The 19,275-nt window shown below is 42.7% G+C and overlaps 1 protein-coding gene across 5 annotated transcripts in view; it reads right to left on the minus strand.

The window, feature by feature from the left end:
* Positions 1-637: 637 nt before the first annotated feature.
* Positions 638-19,275, minus strand: part of CCR4 (C-C motif chemokine receptor 4) — a 45,270-nt gene continuing 26,632 nt past the window's right edge. Inside the window, exons 1-3 of one of the 5 annotated variants that reach the window (XM_082348731.1) lie at positions 15,269-18,285; positions 14,482-14,554; positions 638-14,065 (exon numbers count right to left, since the gene is read on the minus strand). In XM_082348731.1, the coding sequence (XP_082204857.1) occupies positions 866-1,945 (1,080 nt within the window). In that variant the 5' untranslated portion in view covers positions 1,946-14,065; positions 14,482-14,554; positions 15,269-18,285 and the 3' untranslated portion in view covers positions 638-865. Of the gene's footprint in view, positions 18,286-19,275 lie in introns of those variants that run through there. The other 4 variants (XM_082348729.1, XM_082348730.1, XM_082348733.1 and 1 more) reach the window with 4 other exon arrangements.

Genomic DNA, 19,275 nt, shown 5'->3' on the forward strand with positions numbered 1-19,275 from the left:
ACTTGATTAGTCCTCATCATTTTTGGTTTTAAAGGAAATGTTTGTAAATGAGTAAAAGACCCCAAATAAATGTGTCTGGGCCTATGTATTATTTTTTTAATTTGAATATTCATCTGTTATAATTAAAACAAAACATGTCCACAAGCATATGAAACTGTGTTTGAATTTCCACAAGTATGTTTAGATTTGTTAATGCCTTGTATTTCATGTTCGGAAATCAGACCACGCTAATGCCTTTTTCTCCTTATTATTGTAATCAGCATTGAAAGCTTGGCTTCCATTAACAAATAATCCTTTACAATAAAAGAATCAAGATCTAAGTTCATTACTTCACTATTCGTTTCTGCAGACACCTGACTTCATGGAGTATACCATGCTTCAGATATATTCTTAGGAAAACACTGGGACAGCATGCCGAAGTTTTCTATATTGTTTCACAAAAAGCTAGAAGTTAATTAAAGGGCTCATTTTCACAGCAAGAAGTAGCGATTTACTCCCCCAGTCAATTCTCTACAGTCCCCTCTGGAGAATCCCATGAGTTCAGGTTAGAAGGGACTGGTCTTCCCTTTCCAAAATCATCCATCTCCTCATTGAAACACTGCTCAGAATCCTCCTCGGGTTTACTCATCCCTGCAGGAAAGCCTGGTGCGAGGAAGGACATCTTGGTCCGGGTGAACTCTAGTCACACTGAACTTGTACTTGGCAGGAAGAAAAGCTGACTGCAGGGTGAGAAGCCCTACAGTGTTTTGCAGTGGATATAATTCTTCTTCCCGGTACTTGTTCAGGAAACTCTTACTACAATACAGTTTTAAATAAGCTCTTAATTTGGGAAGCTTATTAACTCTGCTTTTTGCATTTTCATCTTTTACAGAGCATCGTGGAGGTCGTGGTCCACCGTAGACTGTGTGTAAGATGAGCTGGGGGTGTCGGGGTAAATCGGGAGGAGCCTACAGTACTGGCAGAGCACCAAAGTGCCCCGGCAGGTTTTGAAGAGCTGTACGATGTACTTGCGAAATTTCTCCCCCAGGAAAAAGTAGATGACCGGATTAAGGCAGCAGTGAACGAAAGCCAGGGTCTCTGTGGCCTGAATGGCATAGTCCAGGTGTCTCTCAAAGGTGCAGTCTTGAAGGACCTCCAGCTCCACCAGGGTGTCCAGGAAGAGCACCACGTTGTAAGGGGTCCAGAACCCCAGGAAGAGGACCACCACGGCAAAGATCATCTTCACTGCCTTGTTCTTCTTCTCATTTTTGCAGTGCTGCAAGGTCCTGATGATCATGGAGTAGCAGAACAGCATGATCCCCAAGGGGATCACCAGCCCTAGAAGGTTGATCTCCAGGGAGCTCAGAACCTTCCACGTCGTGGAGTTGAAAGAATACTTGGTTTTGCAGTAGGTGTGGTTGCGCACAGTATAACACGTGCTGAACACAAGGCCTGGGAGGGAGGCGAGCACAGCCACTGCCCACGTGGCCACGCTGGTGATGACCCCGTAAGTCAAGGTCCTCGCTCTCAGGGAGAAGACCGCGTGCACAATGGCCAGGTACCTATCGATGCTCATGAGTGTGATGAAGAATATGCCGCTGTAGAAGCCCACCAGGTACATCCAGGAAACGACCTTACAGAGGCCGAGCCCGAACACCCACTGGTCTGCAGCATAGTAGCCCCAGAAAGGGAGCGAGAGCACGAAGAGCAGGTCCGAGATGGCGAGGTTGAGCAGGTACACGTCGGTCATGGACTTGAGCCGCTTGTACTTGAACAGGACCAGAACCACCACAGAATTTCCAAGCAGACCAAACAGAAAGACCAAGGAGTAGAGGGGGGGCAGGAAGAGCTCCCCAAATGCCTTGATACCTTCCTTGGTGCAAGGTTTGGGGATGCTTTCATAAAGATAATAATTGTTATAGATGCTTTCGTCCAGGGTGGTGTCTGCTATACCCGTGGGGTTCATTTTCAGATGTACAGGCTCCTCACGGCAGGTCTGAGCCCAACCAGAAGAACCTAATGAGTGGAAGAGCCAACAAGATTTCTATCAGAACAAAAGCGAATCAGAACGGTGCTGCGTACAGAGCACAGCTGCTTTGTATTTTGCCCAGATCATCATACACTCTTCCCAACCTTCCCACATGGAAGGGCTCAGATCCTTGAACTGAAGGGCAGTGCAGCCAAAGTGAAATAATCCTGCTCTTTGGAGGCAGATTCCAAATTACAGCTCTGCCACTTTTCCTACCCCTCTGCTGGGAGCTCTGGTTCTCCCGTTTGTAAGCGGGGGTAGTAAAACCTCCTTATCAACAAGACGTTTTCCTTTTTTTTTTTTAAGATTTTTTTTTCAATATAGGGACCATTTTTAAAGTCTTTATTGAATTTTGTTACAATATTGCTTCTGTTTTATGTTTTTGGGTTTTTGGCCGTGAGGCATGTGGGATTTTAGCTCCCCGACCAGAGATCGAACCTGCATCCCCTGCACCGGAAGGCAAAGTCTTAACCACTGGACTGCCAGGGAAGTCCCAACGATGAGGTGTTTTTCAAAAGTATATTTCTGAAAGCTAGTCTGGCATTACTGAAATCACTCGCAAGAATGACAAGACTAGCTGACGTGCCCAACAGAACTTTACCCAGGGCCTTTCTGACATGAAAGCCAAAAAAAAAAATTAAAAAAAGATTTTAAAATCTATGCATGTTTCCCCTTCAGACTGTAACACCAAAAATTCAGTGATGACTTAGGTAAATCATCAGGCTAGAAGGGAACCAGGTTGGCCTCTTGCCTTTATATAAAAATTCTGGGACTTCTCTGGTGGTCCAGTGGTTAAGAATCTGCCTTCCAGTGCAGGGGATGTGGGTTCGATCCCTGGTCAGGGAACTGAGATCCCACATGCCGCTGGGCAACTGAGCCTGCGCGCCACAACTAGAGAGCCCACATGCCACAATGAAGCTCCTGCGTGCCACAACTAAGACCCGATGCAGCCAAATAAATAAATAAATAAATATTAAAAAAAAAAAAAAGAATAAAAGAAAAGGGGGCAAGGACCAAGAAAATATATTTTTTTTAAAATTCTAATTCCTCCTGTGTGCTTTGTACTTCATAGGATTTCAGAGCATGTTCACTCATATCGTACATTCAATCCCAGTCCTGTGCTCCTGTTCCCACACCCCCCTCCAACAAAAACCTGGTACTCTAAGCCAAATAAGCATACTGAGCCATGGTGTAGATGACTCGTGAAAGACTCAGAGAAGTTAAATGCCTCCTGAAGGCCACACAGCCATGTAGAGGACTTGTTCCTCGGGCCCCAAGTCCCAGTGATGTGCTGGTGAACCAGGTCTGGGAGGGCAAAGAGGTGCGGGGGATGGCGGGGGGGGGGCTCTGATTTATGGCTCTTGCTGGTTTCCGTGGTGTAAATACTCCCACCATGGCCAAGTTCAAGCCACCAACCGCCTCAAAAATTCCTGAAGATTTAACAGTCAGCTCCTGAGAGCTGGTGCGGGTGGGCCCTAGCACGCCACAGCCAAGCCCCATGTTCCCTGTGGAGCACCTTCTTAGTTGGAACACACCTAGCCTCCCAGGCTGGGTGACTGGCCACTCCTGGGCCAACCTGACACTAATGCAGCAAATGTGTTTTCCAGGCCCTGTAGAAGGTTGCAGTATTCAGTTGGGTAAATTGAGGGAAATTTTTGGCCTTTTCATCAAAACCACATGTAAAAAATCAATCTTACACACTGAATCCTATCAGAGTGGGAATTAGCAGGACAAATCTAGAAAAGGCACATCATAGCCAGAAATAAAATCTCTACCTCGCCAACCACCCTCATTTCTTATCTAAATTGGCAGATGAGGTTAAAACCTTCTTAAAGTTATTCACACGTCCACATGTGAATCGGAGCAATGCAGGAGGCTTTCCGACTCAAGGCCACCTCCTCTTGCATCCTTCTTAGCGGCACCCTGATACTCCTTATCAAAACCCTTTCACATTGTTCGATAATTCACATCTATTCCCCATCTCCCACCCTGACCACCACACACCCAAACACCCAAGCTATGTGTTTCTCAAGAGAGAGGTTTTGGTTTATTCCTGCAAACAGATGCTGAAGACCTGGGGCATCTCAGGGTCTCAAAAAAAAAAAACAAAAAACTGTGTTATATGATTATCAATTCTAGTTAAATGAATAACAATTCTAGCCTTCCTCCATAATTTTACCAGTGAAAATGAAAGGAATAAGAGAGACTGAGGTGTTAGGAAATTATCAGGAGAAGAAACTAAAGTCAACACAGCTGGTAAATGTCTGGAATTATTCTGCAGGCCTTATTTGGCTGGTGTTTCTTGACCTGGGAGTCTCGATAGAAGCCAGAAGTGGAAAAGTGTATATGTTGAATGAAAATTAGCTGTGTGTTCTGAGCCTGTGGCTTAGGTCAGATGTGTGCAGGAGGAGAGCCCTGTATGTATGCGAGAGCCAGTCAGATGAGGGCTGGGAGGGTAGGTTGTGTGAGCTGCAGGACAGGTGCCAACAGAATGACCAGCAGATGACCAGGATGCCTGAGTGATGGGGTTAGCTGTGTGGCTGGGCAGCTTTCAGCGCTTCCAAAGTCCACACACCTGTGGACAAAGCAACGCAGGGCCTGAGGCCCTGGGAACGCGCCCCCTCACCCCCCTGCCACGCCGGCCCCTTACCTTGCGTTTCTGAAAGTGGCTCCAAGGCAGGTCTGCGAGGCAGTGCCTGGCTTGCTCAAGAAGCACGGCGCTAAGAAAGACAGGAGTCTTTGAAGGGCTCGTGGCTTCCTGTGAGCACCAGCTCTGTTCCTCATCCATCTACGCTGAGTTCAAGTGGGGTTTTTTGATAGAAGTAAGAAGCAGAAAATGAGTGACTCTTAGCTTGGGTTCAGGTTAAACTCTTAGTCACTCATTTCCCCAGACTGAAAGCTGGGAAGGTTTGCTCTCTGCAAGATGAGGAAGTTAAGTTTTTCAAGAGAGAAACTTCTAAATGTTTTAAAATGTATTTGTTGGATTTTTAATTTAAATTTTTTCATTTTAGCTGGCTATGTGCAGTAGAAGTGATCTTTATATTCTGGATCAGTGGGCTGTTTGTTATTTCCCCATCATGGATGTACAGTGGCCAGCAATCAAGATATTCAGTGTTCTCTAAACAGTGGGATCTGAGGAGGTCAGAGTGAGAGGCCAGATTTATTCAAGAATAAGGCTAGTCAAGAGGAGAGAAAAGTGTATCCAAATGTGTGTGTCTGGCACTGACGTGGAGGCCCTAGTCAACCACATTCGATAAACGTCCTCAGCCTGGTGTAAAGTGACATGACCACATAGCTCTAAGCCCCTTTCCCAGCAGGAAGAGCCCTCCCCCAAGCCCCTTCCACTGAGACACAGCAGAGCTTCCCCTGACACTGCTCCTGGCTGAGAGTTTCTTCAGGTTCATGTACCCATCATAGCCAAGGAGCTGACATCAGTCCTGAGTCTTTTCTATACGGTATCCTGCCAGCTTCTGCCAGCTCCCAGCCATTTCTTTCTATGTGTCCACAGTTGCTTGGCTCTTTGGTTCAGCTTACAAGAGCCACAAATGTCATTTCTCCTGAGGAATTTGCATAAATAAGAACTGAAAAATTGAGCTAGAGCGGTGTTTATCAACCTTTTTTTTTCCATTATCACCCCTCCCAAGGAGTCTTTTGGGATTTTTTTTTCCTAATCACCTCCCCATGATATATTTTAATACCACAGATAAATAGGGAAGTTCCCTGGTGGTCTAATGGTTAGGATTCAGTGGCCCGGGTTCGATCCGTGGTCTGGGTACTGAGATCCCACAAGCTGCTTGGTGCAGCCAAATTAATAATAATAATAATACCACAGATAAATAGTAAATCTGCTTATGTTTCGTATATATATATGCAAATATATATGCTTTATATATATAAGAGTAAGGTTTGTTTAGGTTGGGGGGAGTTGCTTCTGGCTTCTAATGGGAAAAGACCAGAAATGCTGCTTAAAATCCTACCGCACACAGGCCAGCCCTCCACAATACAGTCATCCAGCCCAGAAGGCCAGCAGTGTTGAGGCTGAGGACTCCTCAGCTACAGCAATATTCCCACCTGTGAACTGTGGAGCCAGATTCATAGAAATCCTGTGAAAAGGAAATGGACAAATAACCTTAGAGAATGCTGGGCTTGGATTCAGGTTAAACACAGTTCCTTACGGCAGTGCTTTCCAGTGCTAATAGTATCATGAACTCTGGAAGCAGATGTAGAGTAAAAACGTCCCAGATATATTTTGTTGCCAGAGCTGACACCAGATCCTTGCTCAAAACCCGCCAACCCCTCCCTTGCACAGGAACTAACATATATCTTTAAGTCACAGGGTCTGGAGACAAAAAAGGGGAGTTATAGGAAGAGCAAAACAAAAACCCAGATAGAACCAGCTGAAACCAAGATGAATCTGACCTCCAGCAACCCCTGAGCCTCATTCTATGCTGATTTCACTACATCAGCTACTAAAGGACACCCCTGCTCACGGCCATGACCCAAAGTTGTGCCACGTGGGCGAGAAGTTCATCCGTAAACAAAGTTCCCGCTTCTCCATTCTCAGGCCATTTAATAAAGCTTGCACTGCATCAATCTCAGCTTCGTTTTTGTTTCTGGCTGCACGAACCTGAAACTTCCCTGCTGAGGCGGGGGGCCTCAGCTGGGCTAGGGCCCGAGCAGGGGTCCTTACGACCTGATTCGGTAACAATTTGACCAGTAAATCTATGCCCGTTATACAGAGTAACTTATATTTAGAAATGCAGAACCTGAGGAAGGTTCCACCACGGAATTAGAGAACTTGAGGGACGAGTTACCCTGGGCAAGGCCATCTGAGCATGTTGCCTAAGTCTCCATGGACCCTCCATGGAGGGGGGAGAAGTGGTAAGTTCTAGAACAGATGATATCTGGATGTCCAAATTGTCATCGGTGGTAGTTGGTCATTGTGGGTCTGGAGATGGTCCCTTAAAGCTAGTTGGTGCTCCCTTGACGGACTGGCCATGTGACAGGCACCTGGCCCCATGAGTGGGGATAAGCCCAAGCTCCAGGGTCCATGTTAGCTGAGGGCACTTGCTTTTTGAGTCCTGCTCAGTCTGGGTTTGGATCTCAGGGTCACCATGTACTAGCTATACGAACCTCAATTTTCTCATCTGTAAAAAAGGGTGATAAAGCCTGAGGATTGTGGGAAGATTAATGACCTAATGTTTGTAAAACACTTAGCATGGTGCCTGGTACAGATATGTGCTCAAAATGGCACCAGCTGTGAAAATTAGTAGGATAAATAAAACACACAGGAATAGCTTTCTCTCTTGAAATGGGTGAGCCTGGCATGTTGCCCTTAGCCATAACTAGGAATCCAGGAAATATTTTGATTTAGACTCAGTGGGCCACAATCAATTTCTGAGTTGCTGTTCGGGTTAAAAGCAGGTTTCAGGGCTTCCCTGATGGCGCAGTGGTTAAGAATCCGCCTGCCAATGCAGGGGACATGGGTTCGAGCCCTGGTCCAGGAAGATCCCACATGCCGCGGAGCAACTAAGCCCGTACGCCACAACTACTGAGCCTGAGCTCTAGAGCCCGCAAGCCACAACTACTGAGCCCACGTGCCACAACTACTGAAGCCCACGTGCCTAGAGCCCGTGCTCTGCAACGAGAGAAGCCACGACAATGAGAAGCCCGCGCACCACAGCGAAGAGTAGCCCCTGCTCACCACAACTAAAGAAAGCTTGTGTGCAGCAACGAAGACCCAACACAGCCAAAAATAAATAAATAAATAAATTAATTAATTAATTAATTAATTATTTTTTAAAAAGCAGCTTTCAGATTTCCAAGTTGCAAAGGTTACTGCCCTGGAGAAAGTCGGTCTTCAGGTTTGCAAAGTAATAATGATAGTGTCCTGGAGAAACACTAAATAGGTTTTCCCTCCAGTAAGGGATTCAAAACTAAACAATATTCCCACCCACAAAAAAAAAAAAAAAAGAAAAAAGGATGAAATTTTAAGAATCCAGAGAAGGGAGGTGGTGCACTCAAGGCAACACAGCCAGAGACACAGTCAGTGTTAATGCCTACCCTCCCGACATTTTCATGGACAATATCTTTTATTGAGCTAAGTTTCTGAAACCTGACCAGACAGAAGGTGACCAACAAAAAAATACCCAGAGCAAACCCTCCCTCAAAGCAAGGTGGTATGCCATATGCTGCACAGCACAGACTTTCAACAAGAAACAAAGGGAGAGTGTGAGCCTACAGCGCCCCCTGGTGGACCAAGCCTTATTTCAAGATCAAAGACATCAAAATACAATCCCCGGACCACAGGTACCGTAGCCACCCAGCGTGTCTGACACTGGAAGGCAAAAACTCCCAAGGCCTTCAGGAGGAGCTCCATGGACCTCTGCTGCAGAGCAGAGGTGATAAAGCATCCAGGATTTGGTGTCAGACCTGTTAATACAGCTTAAAATGAGAGAAGGCTGTCAGGCAAGCCACACAGGGGTTGGACCCAAGGACAGAGTAACAGCAAGCTAGAGCTGTAGGGGGCAACTTATGTATGGCAAGCAGGGTGGGGTTAGTTAGCTTTCAAGAGTTCTCTGTTGATTGGCTAAGTTGAAAAACTTTGTAGGCTTGGAGCAGAGGAGTTGTCCCTAGCCATCTGGTTCCCAGTCCCCAGGACAATTGGGGCTGGTTCCTAGTGATCCCAGAGTACACACAAGAGGCTAATGGGGGAAGTGACTGGGGTATGGACCTAACTCCTCAAAAAGGGGAACTGACCGGGCCTCAAAACTGGGTCAAGAAAGCATTTGAACACACTATATTACGGGGGAGGTCTGAAGAAACAGACAAAACTTTGGAAAGGAAATAAAAGATTGCAAACAATTAAATTACAAATGGGTTGTTTTGTTTTGTTTTTTGATGATAACTAAAAATTACTGCACATTTGAAAACTAGAAAGCACATTTTCATGTAACCTGGATGTCAAAGAAAATACTATAGAAAATAGAAAACACTTATAACTGAATGATAATAAAATATCATTTATCCAATATTGTGGTCAGGGACTTCTCTGGCGGTCCAGTGATTAAGACTCCAAGCTTACACTTCAGGGGGTGTGGGTGGGGGAACTAAGATCCTGCATGCTGTGCCGTGCGGCCGAAAAAAACAAACAACAACAACAAAAATTGTGGTCGGCAGCTAAAGAGGCTCTTAGAGGATAATTTAGACCTTAAATGTTTATACCAGAAAAGAAGAAAGGCTACAAATTGGTAAGAAGTGTTTAACTTGAAAAAGACACTGCAGAAAAAGGAAGAGTAGAAGAAACTCAAAAAGGGTATAAGGAAGGACTTCTCTGGTGGCCTAGTGGTTAGGATTCCAGGCTTTCGTTGAGGTGGCCCAGGTTCAGTCCCTGGTCGGGGAAGATCCTGCAAGCTGTGCGGTGTGGAAAAAAAAAAAAGAAGAAGAAGAAGAAAAAGAGTATAAGGAAAAAATAATAAACATAAGAGAGAAATTAGTTAAACAGAAATTGAAAGTGGGGCTTCCCTGGTGGCGCAGTTGTTAAGAATCCGCCTGCCAATGCTGGGGACATGGGTTCGATTCCTGGTCCGGGAAGATTCCACATGCCATGGAGCAACTAAGTCTGTGTACCACAACTACTGAGCCTGCGCTCTAGAGCCCGCGAGCCACAACTACTGAGCCTACGTGGCACAACTACTGAAGCCCACGTGCCTAGAGCCCATGCTCCACAACAAGAGAAGCCACCGCAATGAGAAGCCTGTGCACCGCAATGAAGAGTAGCCCCCACTCATCACAACTATAGAAAGCCCGCACGCAGCGACGAAGACTCAATGCAGCCATAAATAAATAAATAAATAAATAAATGTATTAAAAAAAAAAGAAATTGAAAGTAAAAAAGGCCCATAAAAGTATTGGAAAACAATAACAAAATTGACAAAACTCTAGGAAGATAAGTAAAGAAAAAATAGGAAACAATCTTGGGAATGTAAAGGGAGAAATAAATACAGAGCAGAGACTTAAAAGATAATAAATAATATGAATGATTTTATTACAATGAATTTGAAAACTTAAATGAAATGGATAAATTCCTAGAAAAATCTACCTACCAAAATTGTCTCAAAAAGAAGTATAGGGCTTCCCTGGTGGCGCAGTGGTTGAGAATCTGCCTGCCAATGCAGGGGACACGGGTTCGAGCCCTGGTCTGGGAAGATCCCACATGCCGCAGAGCAACTGGGCCCGTGAGCCACAACTACTGAGCCTGAGCGTCTGGAGCCTGTGCTCCACAACAAGAGAGGCCGCGACAGTGAGAGGCCCGCGCACCGCAATGAAGAGTGGCCCCCGCTCGCCACAACTAGAGAAAGCCCATGCACAGAAACGAAGACCCAACACAGCCAAAAATAAATAAATAAATAAATTTAAAAAAAATTAAAGAAGTATAAATCAGTCAAAAATTGAAATAAAAATTGACATAATCATTCAAAAACTGAATCAGTAGTTTAAATGCTTTGCACAAAAACAAAGTTAAAAAAAAAAAACCAAAAAACCTCAGGATGGTTTTATAGGAAAATTCTACCAAACATGCAAGGATTTTTTTTTTTTTTTATTGGCATATAGCTGCTTTACAATGTTGTGTTAGTTTCTGCTGTACAGTAAGGTGAATCAGTTACACATATCCATATATCCCCGGCTTTTTGGATTTCCTTCTCATTTAGGTCACCACAGAGCACTGAGTAGAGTTCCCTGTGCTATACAGTAGGTTCTCATTAGTTATCTATTTTATACATAGTAGTGTATATATTGTCAACCCCAATCTCCCAATTCATCCCACCCCCACCCCTTTCCCCCCTTGGTATCCATACGTTTGTTCTCTACATCTGTGTCTCTATATCTGCTTTGCAAGTAGACCCATCTGTACCATTTTTCTAGATTTCACATATATGCATTAATATATAACATCTGTTTTTCTCTGACTTACTTCAGTTAGTATGATAACCTCTAGGTCCATCCATGTTGCTGCAAATAGCATTATTTCATTCTTTTTTATGGCTGAGTAATACTCCATTGTATATATGTACCACCACATCTTCTTTATCCATTCCTCTGTTGATGGACATTTAGGTGCCATGCAAGGATTTTTGTTTCTTTGTTAACTACACATCTCTAGCACCTAAAACAATGTCACACATGGGATATGCTCAAAATTATTCACTGAATGAATATCTTACACAGATTATATGACATAACCAAGAAACTTAAGACTTCAGTAATGGGCAAAAAGTATAAAAGTAACAATTCACCAAATAGAAAATACAATTAGTAATAAATGATAATGGAATAATGTGCAATCTTCCTAGCCAACAACAACAACAACAAAAGCAAGAGATTTTTTCCTAAGAATTTAAGTTGTGACCAATTCTCCTAGGTGAAAATTCATTCAATGATTCAACAAGATTTCCTGAACATCTCCTACATACTGGACAATGGTGATTTCAAGAGGAAGTGTCCGTGTTTCAGGGCACCAGTTCACAATCCAGTGGAGGAGATGACAATGTAAGAAGATAGTTATGATAGAATATTATGTAAAATAAGATTGAACAGAACTGTATAATAAAATAAAGAGATAATTTTATAAAGTATAATACTGAGTAAGTGAGATATGAGCACAATTCTATAATAGAACAGAAATCATACCTGGCTCTGCTTGTTGGAATGAAGGAAGGCTCCTAAGAATAGTTGATATTTGCCAACCATATTTGCCAAATGAAGGCATGACGTAAGGACTGACTGGCAAGGCTAAGGAAACAGTGGGGTCAGAGGCAAGGAATAGAGAGAGGGCAGGAAACCTGTTTGGGATGGTGGTGCTCAGTGTAGTAGGCGGGGAGGGACACTAATGGTAACTGAGATCAGACACAGGCTGAAGTCATCACTGGCATCAGCATTCTTTGAAATAAGAGAAACCATGATCTCATCAATGCTCTTCTTTCTAATTGAACGTTAGCTCTACCTCTGAGCACAGTGATGCAGATGTGTCTAAGGCTCCATCCAGTAGGTAGCTCTTGGGAACACCCCATGGGATAGTCACCTTCCACTTCCTTGTTTTCTTTTGAGCTCCTGATGGTTTTCTTCTGCCCCCAAAGCACACCCAGGGCCAGCTTAGCCAGTGTGCAGCACCCCTTCTTTGGATTTAACCCTGACAATTTTCCTTCCCGTTAGGTGAGGATAGGAGACAACAGCTTATTTCCTCTTTGCATCCAAGGAACTAAATATAACACACAAGTACTGCCAAATTCTGAATAATAAAATATGCATTATTCTCTTTTTATGAACAAATGTATTAGTGTGAAGTCAAGCGGAGGCCAGTGTTCATGAAGGAACAAATCTAATCATCTCAAACAGATCGATGGTTGATTACACACCTTACTCCTCCCAGGAGTGACACTTGACGCCAGAAGGGAGCTGGAGCCCAGAGTCCAACGACCTCATTCCCACCCAGCCGGTCCCCATGTTACAGTTAGAGACTCACTGAGGGGAAAAAACTGCCCAGGGTCATTGGCCAGAGGGTATTTCGATCCCCTGAGGTGGATTTTTTTCTGGGTGAGGCTCGGACACCTCACAGCCTGCCCCCCAAGTGCGGGCCCTCGTGCTCTGAGGAGAGTGGGGCCCAGCCCTCCCACCAACCCCTGAGCTTCTGAACCCTAACTTCCGACACCCCTACCCCTATACAAAACCCACCAGTGGCCCAGAGAGGAGAAAGTGAGAGAAATATGGTAGGCAGCGCATAAAGCCTGAAAGGCTTCGCTCCAGCCTGGCTCAGGCTCACAAGGGTCTTGTCTGCAGGGCACAAGGAGGGGTGGTGCCTCACAGCCTACCAACCAAGGGAGCAGCATGGGGGCATGGCTTCAGAGGAGTTGGTCATGGCTCCCTGCCCCCTAACTGCTCAACACTGACCAGCAGGAGATGCCAAACACCTACTGCCGCTCCCAGCAGCCGCTTCGGCAACACAGCTCCTCAACCCGTTCCCCTTGCTTCTGCTTGGGAGAGGCTGGAAGAAGCTGTATGGTTGATCTAAGAACCTTGCTCATCTCTTTCCTCAAATTCACACAATAAAGAATGCCAAACACTGGAGCAGGCTGGGGCAACACTCCTGCCTTTTCATCTTTGCTGTACCTAATCAATAGAAACATATATGTAACCATATGATTTATGAGTTTATTTGCTGAATCATCCCTCAGTTATGGAGGCCAATTTCAATGACTTTCTTCCAGAGATAGACTTTTTACATTATTAGGAAGCCCCCCGAATATTGTCTACCACCCCCCCACCCCCCGGCGACTATAGCCCAACTGGTGAAATTGCAGTTGTTTGACCCTGAGAAATAGTATAAAAAAAACAATGGGAGACTGTTAATGGGCAGCAGAGTCTCCAGGGAACAGGGCCTAGACTCTAGAGGTCCCTTCCATACTGCTAGATACCAACATGTTCCATCAGTTCTTCAGGACATATACTCCACACAGAGCAATGACCACCCTTCCTCCTCCAGAGCAACTACCATCCAACACACCTACAATCCACCAAATCCTGTCTCTGGAATAACCAACTGCCTCCAATCCTGACTTTCTACCTGTAAGTCAGCCCTGTGAGGTTCTTCCTCCCATCTTAACCCAAGGTTCTATTCCTTCCTTGTTAAACACAGTTGAAGACACAAAATATAAAATACAGCTCTGCATATTCAAAGAATATATTTTTATTTTACCATGTAAATAATTTTGGAAATATGACAGTACATTCAATATGAGGAATTTTAGTACTGCCATCTTATATGTGAGAGAGGCAGTAGAGAAGAGTATCACGGGCATTTTTACTACAGAGAAACAGTTTACCACAGCCCTCAAGAGGGTACATGAGGAGTCACCATGAGGAAAGAAGTTGGAAAAAAATCTCATTCCTGCAGCTCTGCGAATCCTTGGGTGGGACCTGTGGAGGCAGAAGGTGGCTGTGGAGACTGGAAAACAGACTGCAGAGGTACACCATGGTCTGTTGCTGCCATCTTTTTTTGGTCTAGGGTAAAAAGAGGAGAAAAATCTGTTGGAAAATAATGGTTCCATGATGTGCTAAATAATGAAGCCTGAACTGCAAAACCCAGGGCTTTCAACAAAGAAAAACAAAACTGCTTAGAAGCAGTTGGGAGAAACCCTGGGCCATATTCCCTTAGGGTTTACTCCCTCCTCAGTGTTCCCAGGTGTCAGACACTGTCTCTCCCATCTCTTAGGGATAGATATCCCTATCCTCCCTCTTCTCTTTCCTCTGGCCTCCTCCGGCCCTGCCATTTCCCTGACACTCCCACGTCAACACTTAGTCCCAGAATCTGCTTAAATATTAGCACCAAGGGTTAAGAGCTGGGATATACCAAGCCTTCCTAAGTGCCAGAAGTCAATGTGGAGAGGGAGATGAAGTAGGAAAGACTGAATATTTACCTTATATCCACATAGCCACTGTGATTCTCTCATGCTATGATATTTGAGAACATTCCAAGATAAGAAGTGATACCTAATATAAAATAAAATGTATTTTTAATCAGAAAACATTCTTCATATATTATCTATGGTACTTAAAAATGTCATGTAGAGAAAATTAACTTTTGCTCTTTTCTGAAAATATTTAAAGTTTATATAATAAAACACAAAATGATACTGTGAATATGTTATCAAATAAGAATGTGTGTGTGTGTTAGCTTGTGTGTGTGTGTCCCTGTATACATACACTTTTGGGTGCAAATATTATATAAGCAGTACTCACACCTACACAATGACATGATGTAATAAAAAGCTCATGTACTAAAATGTATCCACAGTACAATGGTATATCTGCATTACAAAAGCCCTCCTCCCTCATACTTTTTTTGAAACAGGGCTCATTTTACTTCATGGAACATGCACACGTTGTTAGCAGTTCCAAGATATATTTATTTGAATGTCTTGGTTTATTTAAGGAAAAAAGGAATAGATGTTGTGATCAATAACTGAGTGCTGGAAAAGGATCATTCTTGCATATAATTGAGAAGTGGGACTGATTTGGTCAAAAGTGTCAGCCAAGCTACATTAAACATATTTTAACATACAAAACTGATTTTAGAATTATGAGACTGAAACAAAGAAATGCATTTTCCATGCTGAGTGTAACTTACATCATTTATTCATGAGCAAAATATTCTAATCAACTAAGTTTTGCAACTAAGGGAATAACTATAGTATTTAAACTCACCCATTTAATATGTTTTTAAATGCTTTAGCTTCTTTCAGCTTCTCTAAGGGTTTCTGCTTGATGCTTCTATTGAAGCAAGCTCCAGAGCTGAATGCCACTCCAAATTCACTGCCACGTCCTCATCTGCATACTAGGGCCTCTCATGGGTCATGTGCTATGAAGTAATGTAACCAGCTTTTCAATTCAATCTTATTTTATATCTAACATTTAAATTCAGCTCAGAATTAATTTGGAGGATCCAAAGAATATTATCATTCTTAAACATGTGGAAAATTTACATGTGAAAAAATATCCCTTCTCAAGAAATTGAGAGTTAAGTTTCAGAATTCTTACCTATGAATGTGCTCAAGACGATCATCAACAATATCATTCCCACCCACCTTATGGTTTAGCAGTCATAGTTTATTACAGAGCTTGGAATATTCGGGGCGAAATATTACTGTAGGCTAAAACCTAGAAAAATTCACATAATTAGTTTAATGATAAAGATATTACCCCAGCTGTTATGTCATATGACAGATCTTGACTATTGTTCTTGCACCCAAACTAGGATTCAATGCTTCATTTTGGCAGTTATTTTAAGGGCCACAATCTGATTATATGCATGTGCAGCCTTTTCATCACAGAATTTAGAAAAAAAAGTTAAAAACAGAAATAATGTACTAATTTAAAATATACTAGGGCTTCCCTGGTGGCGCAGTGGTTGAGAGTCTGCCTGGCAATGCAGGGGACGCGGGTTCGAGCCCTGGTCTGGGAGGATCCCACATGCCGCGGAGCAACTGGGCCCGTGAGCCACAATTACTGAGCCTGCGCGTCTGGAGCCTGTGCTCCGCAACAGGAGAGGCCGCGATAATGAGAGGCCCACGCACCGCAATGAAGAGTGGCCCCCGCTCGCCACAAGTAGAGAAAACCCTCGCACAGAAGCGAAGACCCAACACAGCCATAAATAAATAAATAAATAAAAATTAAAAAAAAAAAAAATACTGAAAGTCACATACGAAAACTAAATTAAATATTAATATTTAGACTCTTGCCTTCTGAGATGGCCCACACTCTGTCCGTGCAGTGTGTTTTTCCCAGGGCCGCTCTCACTTTTTGAGACGGACCGCATTCTGTCTATGGAATGTGTACCTCTCTAAATAAAGCCGCTTCTTACGATCACTTTGTCTCTCAGTGGATTCTTTCTGTGACAAGGCATAAAGAACCTGAGCTTCAGTAAGTCCTGACGCCAGTTATGCAGGAACTAATAAGGCCCCCACCCAGGTGGAGCATAGAATGATGATGTTGACCCTCCTGACTTCAACCAACTAAAGCTTGGACTCTGTCGACCTTTGCCCCAATTCTATGCTGAATTCTCCTCAGCTCAAGCCCCCTCCTGAATATGCACGTACCTTTAGTTTAAAACTTCCCCTATTTTGCAGTTCGGGGAGACACCTCTTTGGGAAAATATCCCCAGTGTTCTCCTTACTTGCTGCAAGGAGAATCCCTTCCTTCTCCCCAACCCCCCCAAAATTAATATTTAATTAGATCAAAGATTCCTCAATAGATAAGTGATACTGGTAGAAATTTAAAGTGCATTTCAAATAATTCTTCCATCAAAGGATCTATGATGGCAGTACAATGGTTCGTGGAGTGTGGTCCTTGGACCCCTAAAGGGGCTTCAGGATTGTTTCAAGGGGCCTATGAGGTCAAAACTATTTTTGTAATACTACTACTAATACCAAAGTAAATAATTTTAACTTCTAAATTCTAAAGAATTTCTAGAATTACAGTTGACCCTTGAACAACGTCGAGGTTAGAGACACCCACCATCCATGTGGTCAAAAATCTGACTATAAATTAAGTTGGCCCTCCAAGTATGCAGTTCCATGTCCATGGATTCAACCAACCTAGGATCAGATCGTGTAGTAATGTAGTATTTACTATTGAAAAAAATCCACCTATAAGTGGACCCGTGCAGTTCAAACCCATGTTGTTCAAGGGTCAACTATATATCTGTTTTTAATTTTTTTCTTCTATGTCCTAAAGAATGTACAATGAGGGGACTTCCCTGGTGGCACAGTGGTTAAGACTCCGCGCTCCCAATGCAGGGGGCCCGGATATGATCCCTGGTCAGGGAACTAGATCCCACATGTATGCTGCAACTAAGGAGCCCACGTGCCACAACTAAGGCCCGGTGCAACTAAATAAATATATATATATATATATATTTTTTTTTTTTAATAAAGAAAGAATGTACAATGAAATTTCCCAGAGGCTACAATGTGATGATGCTGCCAGTGGTTTTACCTGCCAATGCTTTTGCACCATTAGTGCAAATATCAACACAGTGAAAAAGGCAAATAACATCTTATCATTATTATGAAAATAGTTTTGGACTTGCAAACACTCTAAAAGAATCTCTGGTTCCCACCAGAGGGCTCCACATTCCACACTTTGAAAACTGCAGTATTAGGGTAATGAATCTTGCCAGCAGGTGACAGAAGGTACAGTTTAGTATCTTCAAATTAATCCTAGCCACAAGTTAAGATATTGTGAGTTATCAAATGTAATCCAGGATTAGGCAAAGCCTTCTTAGATATATAACAAAAGCACAACAACAACAAAAAAAGTAAATTAGACTTACAAAAACTTTTATGCTTCAAAGGATACCATCAAGTAAAAAGACAACCCACAAAATGGGAAAAAATATATATATCTGATAAGCGACTTGTATCCAGAATATATAAAAACCCTTACAACTTAATAAGACAAATAACCAAATTTAAAATGAAGAAAGGAGCTGAATAGACATTTCTTCAAAGAAGAGATATAAACAGCTAATAAGCACATGTAAAAATGGTGAACATCATTAACTATCAGGGAAATGTAAATCAAAACCCCAATGATATACAACTTCACATCCACTAGGATAGCTATAACCCAAAAGACAGATAGTAACAAGTGTTGACAAGAACATAAAGAAACTGGAACCCTCACACATTACTGTGGGAATGTAAAATGGTGCAGCCACTTTGGAAAACAGTTTTCCAAAGTGGTGCAGCCACTTTGGAAGACTGATGACTGGATAAACAAAATGTAATATAGCCATACAATGAACTATTATTCAGCTATAAAAAGGAATGAAGTACTAGTACATGCTACATCATGGATAAACCTAGGAAACATTATGGTAAGTGAAAGAAACCAGTCACAAAAGACCAGATATTATTTCATTTACATGAGATGCCTGAATAGGCAAATCTATAAAGATAGAAAGTAGATTAATGGTTACATAGGGTTGGGGGAGAGGAGGATGAGAGAATGGTGAGTGACTACTAATGAGTATGGGGTTTCTTTTTGGGGTGATGAAAATGTTCTAAAATTGATTATGATAATGGTTGCAAAACTCGGTGAATATACAAAAAGCCACTGGATTGTACCCTTTAAAAAGGTGAATTTTATGGTATGTGAATTATATCTAAATGAAACTATTACATGTATACATAAGTCAGTTGCCCTTATTATGACTTTAAGACACTACATGATCTACCCTTAATATTCTAACCTCATTTCCTACCATCTCTTCCTTTCTCCCTCAGCACTAGCCTTTGCCTCAAAGATGCCACAAGGCATGTTGCCACCTCAGGTCATTTACATTTGGTTTTTCCTCTGCTTCGAATATTCTTCTTTCAGATATGTACAGTAAATTCTCCCATTCCTTTCAAGTTTTTACCAAAAAAATTACTTTCTGAATGAGGTCTTCAACTGTAATCCAAATGAAAATTTCAATACTCTCTGACATATTCTTTTAATCCCCATTCTGCTTTTTTCTCCCTAGCATTTCCTATTACCTAAAATACCAAATATTCTATTTTCTTTTTTCTTTTCTTATATCTTTATTATTTTTTATTCAAAAAGTTGATTTACAATATTATATCAGTTTCAGGTGTACAGCACAGTGATTCAGCATTTTTCAAGATTATACTCCATTATAAGTTATTACAAGATAATGGCTATAATTCCCT

Source organism: Balaenoptera borealis (genome assembly GCF_965194805.1).
Source record: "Balaenoptera borealis genome assembly, chromosome: 12".
Classification (NCBI taxonomy): domain Eukaryota; kingdom Metazoa; phylum Chordata; class Mammalia; order Artiodactyla; family Balaenopteridae; genus Balaenoptera; species Balaenoptera borealis.